Source organism: Ammodytes marinus (genome assembly GCF_949987685.1).
Source record: "Ammodytes marinus genome assembly, chromosome: 9".
Classification (NCBI taxonomy): domain Eukaryota; kingdom Metazoa; phylum Chordata; class Actinopteri; order Uranoscopiformes; family Ammodytidae; genus Ammodytes; species Ammodytes marinus.
The window spans coordinates 25167227-25177193 of NC_137213.1; the positions used below are offsets into that span (position 1 = coordinate 25167227).

At 42.6% G+C, this 9967-nt stretch overlaps 1 protein-coding gene across 1 annotated transcript; it reads right to left on the reverse strand.

Annotated features, from left to right (window-relative positions):
• Positions 1-884: 884 nt before the first annotated feature.
• Positions 885-4010, reverse strand: oprk1 (opioid receptor, kappa 1; the record flags this gene model as incomplete). The annotated part of the gene is made up of 3 exons (XM_080033975.1): positions 885-1426; positions 2666-3018; positions 3769-4010. The coding sequence occupies 3 exons, from the start codon at positions 4008-4010 to the stop codon at positions 885-887; spliced, it is 1137 nt and encodes a 378-aa protein (XP_079890101.1).
• Between the last annotated feature and the right edge of the window lie 5957 nt (positions 4011-9967).

A 9967-nucleotide genomic window follows, 5' to 3' on the forward strand; every position in this document is an offset into this window, starting at 1 on the left:
CGGGCGGAGCCAGGCTACTATTAATCACTTTTATGTGATACAATTTAAAGGTCAGGAATAAAAAGATAAAAGTAAAAGGGATCAGTTTCATATGAAATACTATGCAGTAATTTTGTATAGCTGTAGCTGGCTTGAATCTATCTTTAAAATGTCTAAAGATCCCAATAAAATACCCAAAACATCAATGTACTGTTCTACCCTGTGTGTAGCATATAGCCCGAGCCCATTTGTTCTAGCCCAAGACATACTGTACATTTTTAAATACAGGTCTCACCCATTTACATGCACAGGCGCTTGCACGCACACACGCACGCACACTCACACACACACACACACACACACACACACACACACACACACACACACACACACACACACACACACACACACACACACACACACACACACACACACACACACACACACACACACGCATGCACGCACACACACACGAACACACACACACATACACACACACACACACACACACACTCACACGTATTATATAAATTACGTAGATATATTATATTTAGATAATACATTTGCAAGAGTACATTTTGTATTTGTTGGGTACTATTATCAATGGTGAATTGATACACATTCGGTGGTCTAACTCAAATAAAATACAGTGCCCATGTTGATCATACTGAAAGAACATGTCATCCAGTGCAACAAGGTAGCTAACTGATGTTTTAACTAAGAAAAGTATCACCAGATGAACTTTTGAGTGAATACCTTATCCAGGAATTTGGATTGCTAGATAAACATAGAACTAGGCCTCTTCTTTGCCTTTCTCTTTAGATGGCAGTGCTGATTTGAGTCAATCCCAGATCATTGGAGTCTTCCCAGCCCTGATAGGGCATGGAGGATGTGTCCATGGCTAGTCATACAGGCCTGGCCTGCCTCCCATCTTTTCTGCTGGCTTCCGCGGGACACGAGTGGTCCCTCAGGGTGCTCCTCACCCGGCTCACCCCCTGACTGCCTCTCTGTCCCTGGGTACCGGGGCAGCAGAAGTCCCTGAAGCACCTCTTGAAGTTCTCGTCCAGGAAGGCGTAGAGGATGGGGTTGAGGCTGCTGTTGGTGTAGCCCAGCGCCACGCAGAAGAAGTAGGCGGCCATGACCGCAGTGGTCTCCGGCACGTTGCCCGACAGCGCCTTGACCAGGATGAAGATGTGGATGGGCGTCCAGCACACCACAAAGACGGCCACCACCACCATCACCAGGCGAGTGATCCGCCGGAGGTTGCGGTCCTTCTCGCGCGAGCCCGACAGCAGGCGCACGCTCTTCAGCCGCAGCACCATGAGCGTGTAGCAGACAGTGATGATGATGACGGGGGCCACAAAGCCAAAGATGAAGACGCAGATCTTCATCAGGGTGTCCCAGTAGATGTAGGGCTCCGGGAACTGGAGGGCACACTCTGTCGTCCCTATTGGATATACAGAACAACAGCAGTCAAAGGAAAAACAGGTTTGCCCATCCACAAACTGTCAGTGACACAATCGTATTTAAGTCAGGGTGCCATGCCATGAGTCTGAAGGCCAATTATTTCCTGACAAGCTCAATAGTCCGACATATTTCCAATTGGAACCGAAAGGCCATTGGTTTGAGGGTCCGTTAACCCCAAAACCAAACCCATAGTTGGATTTGTGTTAAGAGAGAGACACACAGAGAGAGTGGCTTTATTTTAATTGTGATATACTTTGGCTTTTGATGTAACAAAGCCACATGGTGTGCAAGTCAAAATACATTAAATATTTAGGGTAAAAAACTCCACAGAGTGTGTATATTGTCAGGATAACAGACCGTCGAACCAATGGCCTTTGGGTCCAATGGGAAATATGTGAGCTGAGCTGTCGGAGTAATGGGCCTTCGGAATTATGGCCTCTCGTTTCAATAAACAACAAAAAGGCAACCCTGTTATGATGTCACTTGATGAAATGTCAAGAAACCAAGAAAGTAAGTAGGATTCTTCTTCTGGGGATAATAAATGTCTGTGCCAATTTTCGCGGCAATCCATGCAAAATATTACACAAGGTTTCAAAGTGTTGGAGCAACAAACTGTCTGACCAGCATACATAGAGCCAGTGCTGCTAGCATGGCTAAGAACCTAAATGTCAGATCCTATCCAGTCTAACATCTCTGGTAAAAGTGCACTGTGCTTCGTTGAATGGAGGTTCATTGTGATAAAAGACAGTGTATCAGATTTTGACTGAAGGAAAAAGAAAAATCTTTTCTCTATAGCAGACACAAAGATGGATTAAAGTTGGAGTTAGCGATTCTGTAGAATACTTGTTGTCAAAATCACTTTTTGTCAAAATCAGCAAATATCTCCTCACAATTCACTACTTGTGTGCACTGAAAAAAAATCCAGTGTTTATATTCTGCCTTGGCGCTGTAAACTGGCATGTTGCTAGCTATACAGAGGGCCCCTTTTGTTTACATAACCCTTTGTTTACATACCAGTTTACAGAGCCTAGGTTGTGTATGGACCCCAGCTTTTTTTTTAACACACACTGGTGGATTATGAGGAGCTTTTCACTGATTTTGACAACAAGCATTCTCCAGAAAGGCTTAGGGGAATATTAGCAGATACAAATATAAGGTGGAGCCATACCAGTAGCATAACGTAAAATGTGAATGTATACACAAAGTTCAAGGTATATACCGTTATTGGACATGGTGCTGCCGAGTATCATGGCAGGGACCCCAGCAGCGGACGACAGCACCCAGATGATCACATTGATGATCTTGGCCTTGACGGGCGTGCGGAAATCCAGGGCCTTGATGGGGTGACACACGGCCACGTAGCGGTCCACACTCATCATGGTGAGGGTGAAGATGCTGGTGAACATGTTGTAGTAGTCGATGGAGATGAAGACTTTGCAAGCCACCTCGCCGAAGGGCCAGGAGCTGAGAAGGTAGTCTGTGCTCTGGAAGGGCATGGTGGTAGTGACCAGAGCATCTGCCACAGCCAGGTTGAAGATGTAGATGTTGGTGGCTGTTTTCATTTTGGTGTATCTGAAGGAAAGTCTCAGTTTGACTTTTTTGTTGTTGTACATAAGACAAACAACGTAAATGGGATCACTTTTCTTTTAGATATGTACCATGGTGCTAAGATCTTTCCTTGAATAAACAGATTAATGTAAGCTGCCAGACATACCGCAGCTATACACAAAGGCATTCCGAGTGAGGGAAATGACTCCTGCTTGTTCAGTTTCTTCCATCCTATAATTCAAGGCTTCATAAATTTCATGTACAGCTTGATCTCACATACAGCACTTATATTTAAGAGGCTTTAAACAGAGCATTGCATGAAACGGTACAAATGAGCTCTGACAGTGAAACTATATGGACATTACAGTCACTGCAAACCACCTTTACTTTATCTAATACGCAATGTCGTCATCGGTTAAGAAAACATGCTCACGATGTTGGATTCAAGAGTCAGTTTACCAAGAAGAAAAGAAAAGAAAAGAAAACATGCCAGGGCGCAGAGCACGAAACTATTATAAAATATACATTTAATAAATGTATTATACTTTCAATATCTCCCTGCAATGACCTGGATGCAAGTGGTCCTTAACTTAATACCATTATAACAGTACCTAAGCGGCTAGTAACTAAAAAAAAAACGCGCATATTGTTTTATGAGCCATATTCATGCAGGTACACGCACGCTATTAGCGAGATGCCTGGCATCGCTTCTGACTTAACATGAATAGCAGATATTTTTCAATCTGAACAAAAACAACAACAACAAAAACTCACCTAATGATGACAAACATCACCAAACAATTGCCCGCCAAGCCCACCACGAAAACCACGGAGTAGACCGCGACTATAATGGGGATGATGGGCGACATGGGCTCGGACTCGGCGTCCCAGGTGCCGTTGGATGTATAGTTGTAGATGTCCGATACGCCGGGCCAGGTGAAGTTTGGGATGCACTCCTCAGGCCGTCCAGAGGGACACCTGTCCTCTCTGTGGATGTGTACCACGCCGCTCTCCATGGTGCTGATGCTGGACGCTTCCCTGCGCCGACCGGGCTGCTGCTGCTGCTACTGCTGGGCGTAAACTGACCACTCAATTCAAACAAATACCAGTCGAGGAAGCTGACTTGCTGACGACTGTTATAGGGGGAAAATAAGAAAAAAAATCATAATACAATTTCTATCTGGCACAGATTATGGCTCAAGTGGGGGAAAACGCGCAACAGCCCACGCTCAAGGACATCATTACACAAGTGTGACACCACCTTACCTGTTTTTCTGCTTCCAAAAAGTTCAGTCAAATGCAACAACACTGACAAGGAGTTTTTTATAGCTAGCTCAGCCAACAGATTAATAACACGGACGCCTTGGGAAAATGGCAGAAACAAAAGGTTTCTGTCTGGGTAGTTGTGAACGAGGTGAGGATTCACAGCCTGTGCCACCGCTGGTGCGCACTGGAAGCCCGCACTGCTCATTCAATGACATCAGAGGCTGAGCCTATTCAGATATGACAGTATCGTGCCGGCAGAAAGACTCTTACCATATGCATCTACAATCAGCTGAGAAGATATTTTACCACATATATTGAACAAACTCTTTTAATTTGGTTATCTTTTTTTGCAGTATTTCTAATAATAAAGCATCACTAGGACCCCTACTCCACCAAAACATCTTCTTGCCTATTCAGCCATATAAGCCTTAAGAATCTGCAGTTGTTATTATAAATATATATATTTTTTTATTATTTGTGAGTTCATAAGTTGCCTTTAGGAAAGTCAACAAATATAATGAACACATTTTTCTGCAAAAATGTTCAAATTCCCATCAATGCTGCCACAACATGTTCCCTGTAGTCCCGCGAGAACTACCACTGTACTGCAAACAAACAAGAAGTAAGAAATTCCCTTGACAGTTACGCTTCAGATGATTGTGTCTGTACATGGCTGCAGCACCAGCTTATAAGCAAGGTGTAAAATAACACAGGCGGAAATAAGCAGAGAGGCATTTTGTAGGCTTTTCGGACTGCTCATTACCTTGATGGCATGGTGTGCCACTATTTTGGTAAGAATTTTGCTTGTTTCGCTTTAAGAAGAGAAGAGTGCTATTTCCTAATTTTCTACTATATATCTTTTTTAACATAAAATGTGACAGCACCGACTGAGAGATCGAAGTGAAAAGAAAATCTTGCTTTGAATAAAGAATAACACCCCTTTCCACATAAATCACAGGCTGGTCCTCTTTGACCAGGATCACCAGTTGTGGTTTTTATTCACCCTTAAAAGTCAGAAGACACATTTCAACCAGCTTGATGTCAACCTTCCTTCCTCCTTTCATGTACCGACACTTGTTGCTTAGAGACACATGATAGCCAGGTGTTGCTTGAGTGACAAAGTCTTTTGGTAGGTGTGTTGCTATTGTTAGAGAGGGTTGCATAGGCGTGACAATGTGAGATGGCCTTGATGGCTATTATAAAAATGTGTGCTACAAAGCCACTGAGATCCCCCGGTGAAGAGCATTGAGATGGGGAAAATCAATCAAATCTCCTCATAATGTAGGAGATAAAATGGAAGACAATTACAGTGTTCACCCTGAACCCAAATAATGCAATACCAAAGGTCAGTTTGCACACAAAGTGTTACTCTGGCAGTCCAATTAGGTCTTTTTATTTGAGTTCCAGAGGAGAGGCAATGTCTGTTATGTAACCTCCTGTAGAGGTTTTGCATTTTAATAATGTCCTTTAAATAATGACTTGAGGGGCTGTCTATTCAGTTAACTTTTGCCATTTGTGATTTCACGATGAAGAAAGGGATTCAATAGTAAGGTGTTATAGTTGCCTCATGGAAGAAACTCAACGCTTCTCTTTTTGTGTTTTCCCAACATGATTATGGCGAAAAAGACATTTTCTTTTTGGAATGTGTTTGGACGGCTGATTACTGTCTCAAATAGGCGTGGTTCATTTTGTCCTTATTAGATTTTAAAAGTTGAAAGACCCTTTGCAGGCATTGTTAGCTTCCTGTGGAGTCCATTGAACATTCACAACAATATTGCATCAAATGAGTCACCTCCATTTCCAAGAAGCTGCAGCTTTCATCGACATAAAAATAAACTCTCCCACTAACTCTCCGATACACAGTATAAGGGTCTACTTATTCACGTTAAAGAAGTTTTTATTTTTGTCGACAAACCAGTCCCTCTGGTTTTCACAAATGCTGTCGGCTTCAGTAATCTGTCCCTATTGATGGAATGGGATGTAAAAACAAATCTTGAATTCTATAACAACAGAAAACCACCAATCAAAATCCATAAGCAATCATGGTTCACCCCATAATAATGTCTCATTACCCTCGAGATTTACAGTATATTCATCACAGTGCTTTGTTTGAAATCTCCTGAGAGGGAGAAAGAAGAAGAAAGGAGGGGTGGAATGGCCTTTGTTCCCCGCTGTCCAGTGAATACCACGGATCAGAATTGTTGGCTTTTCATGAAAAAAAAAATATGCTTGTCTAAAAGCCTTAGAGGCTGGCTTTGTCTCTCGAGTCCCATTCCCCCATGTGCTTTAAACTAGGTGTCTCTAAAACATTTGTATTGGTTGGTCTTGCCTGATCAGTATACAGAGTCGATTCCCCTCGTAAAAAAAAGCCTCAGCAAATCACTGGCTCAGGAACTAGGATTTTAGGAAACCTGCTGCTGTGCCACTAGCAGGAACAACGAGTTCAAGCCACGATAAAAGCACCCAAAGGAGCACAACGTGGAGAATTCAGAGTAGAGCCCATCACATGTGACCGGTGTCCCGCAGTCGCTAGTGTTTTGTGTCAGAGAGAAATATCCAGCCATGAATGTATAAACCGCTGCATGCACATCACAAACACATTAGCAGCATAATTTACTCTACATGTGTGAAGCTCCCATGTGTGAAAGCGGCTTTGTATGCAGACTCAGTTCCGCCTCCCAAAGATCATCACCTATCTACACAGGTATCCAGATGGTGTGGCCGCTTCAGGAGAGCCTGGTGTCTGCTCGGGATGAAAATTAATTGCTTTGTGAAAATGTGATCGGCATGTGGTACACATTGGGTTTCTGCACAGAGGATAGCAATTTGGAATATTTTTATTTTTTATTTTTTGCCTTAGTCATGCACCAACATAGCAATTATCATTAAAGTCATTTCAAAGTCATACAGATACACTTGTTGGTCTGCCTGACAACTCCCAACCTATATAAATATACATGGTCTCTTACATGGTGTAATAGCTGGAACAATCAACTTTATTTTGAAATTGTAAGGCACTTGTTGCTTCTGTTAGTTGCTGAGCAGGGGATGTGCGGTGGGTTCAGCAGAACTTTAAATGAACACATTTAAAAAAAGTCACTGCCGGCGGCTGGAAACTGAATTAAGCAGAGCAATGAGGCTGAACCAGTAAAGTCGCAGGTAAAACTAAAAGAACGAGCTGAAAGATGCTAAAACAATAAATATAGAGTTGAAGGGAATTGCAGAATCTAGTGATATTTGGGGTTTGTCCCATATATATATATATATATATATATATATATAAATACAATATACAATATATATATATATTTCATGAGATGATAAAAACAAAACGTAACTACACACTTTTCCAAAACAAGATATTAAGGTGTAGCCTATGACAGTATTGTATTTATTTTGCTCATCCAAATAATCAATTTTTGAATAGTTAATATTAGATAGATTAAAATGAATTTTTTTGGTAAATAATTACTTTCAATTCACCAATTGAGCTCAATACAGCCTGAACCTCCAACCTTTTAATACTGCTCAGCGGAAAATGATTTCTGTGCACCTGCCCACTGAACTGAAAGCTTTGGGGATTTGGTACAACATGAGATAGCAGGTATCTTGACACACACGATCATTACTCTCAGGGTTAAATAATGAGCCGTAAATACTCAGGTATTCCTGATTCTCCTTAGATACAGCCTTAAATCGAGCTTCACGCCAGGTGGCAGTTGGCATGGACTTATTTTGATTGTCACTATGGGAACGGACAGTCTATGACTCTGCCAGTCTCTGGTTACAAGAGCAAAGTGACGTGATCGATGAAGTAAGGCGACAATACTCTTCTTCTCCCAAAGAGCAAGGACGGATTAACATGACCACGGGCCCTGGACACAAACCAGTCATGGACCCCTACCAACACGCAAATACACGCACTAGCACACCGTGCAATCCACAATCACACACATTATAATGCAGTGCACGGCCTAGAGAGAGAAAGAGAGAGATAGAGCGAAATACAATTCTATAAAGTCTCTCTGGTGCTGCGCAAGAGAAAGAGATTATTTGCGCCGGAGCCGACTAGACAGTTAGATTGGGGCAGAGACACCGACGATGCGAGCGCGCGCCGAGCGCGCGAGCAGATTTTTTTTGCCTTTGTATGATCTCTGCGCCTGCTTTTTGGCCAACCCTTGCCCCCCTCGGAGCCTACACTCAATGTCTGAGCGAAGCAGCGCGTCACCCGGTGAAACGCTGTGTTGGTGTCGTTCACAGTGAGACAGACACACTCTGTGGTTTAAAACTAAATGATCACAGGGGATTCCTGCACGTTAACGGGTGTCGAGGGGACAGGCTCCGCGATCTGATTGCATGTCCCAAGCCTGGATACCCCAATCTCACTACCGACTAACTGTAAAGTGAAACAACCGCCTCCCTCGTTACACTGGTACTGGTGCGTAAAGGGAACGCACAGTTGGCAAACTCTCCTCACTACAACTGCCACAGCAGAAAAGCCACTGTAGGTCGATCGCTGTACCGATTCGTGCCTCTGACACGTTGACTCGCAACACAATGAGTCGAGGCTTTGATTTCAGTGGGGATGTGGTGCTCTTTGGCCATTTCCCGTGCCTTTTTTTCTCTAGACACATCGTTCTCTATCCAAGCGCACACACGCTTGTCCCGGCCGAATATAAGACCCCGATTATAAAACAACCCGACTTTTTACGACCCATTCCCAGGGGGGAAACCCCCGTCAACATTTTTTAATTAAAAAAAAAAATCAAGGGCCCCCCTATTGGCCAGGGCCCTGGACATGTGCCCACTTTGCCCATGCGGTAATCCGTCATTGCCAAAGAGCTAAATCAACATGGGCAGATGAAGAACGCAAACCATTTGGAAAGCATGAAGCGGAAACGTTATAGATGTTTAAATGTAGACCAAAATTAATGAAAAACTTGGACAAGATATGAAGACAGTGGGGAACAAATTTAACCCATTGATGACGGCTGCTGCGCGATGCCACATTGGCTCTCGTGCCTGATGCTGCGTCGCGCAGCATTATTACTTTATCTAATTTTCATGGCATTCCCAGCATAGAATGCACTGTCATTGGTTCAAATACACATGAGGTGGGTTTTGTTGATTTTTTTAAGACCATGTGACCACCCAAAAGTTGTGTGGTTTGCCGAAAATCATGTCAATCAAAAAAATAAAAAATAAAAAAATAAAAGAAAATAATAATAAAAATACACCAGCTATGTCGGCGACAGAACAGTTAGTGGCGTTTGGTGCGCAGAATCAAGGTCTACTATAGACTACTGACGAAAATCACACAACACATTGCATCTATTTATTAACAATATTTAATAATTTTCTAATTCCTCTAATTTTTACGATTTTTAGAAATATTTGTTGGTTTGTAAGCGCTAAGGGAGCATGTTTAAATAAAACCTGTGAACCTTAACTTTTAAATGTATTTTATTTCATGTTTCTATGTGCTACACGGGCTTAGATATTAAGGTTTTGGTAGACTTGACAATTCGTACTATTTTTTCAGAAAACCCTCAGGCATTAAGGACATGCATCCTAGATTGCCATAGTCATCAATGGGTTAAACAGAAAAAAGCTGAGCCAAGAAAAAACTTAGTCATTGCCTTGGGAGATTCTCATCTGTTAACCCAACTTCAAAGACACAAACAGCCAAGTTCACCCTCTGCCTTGA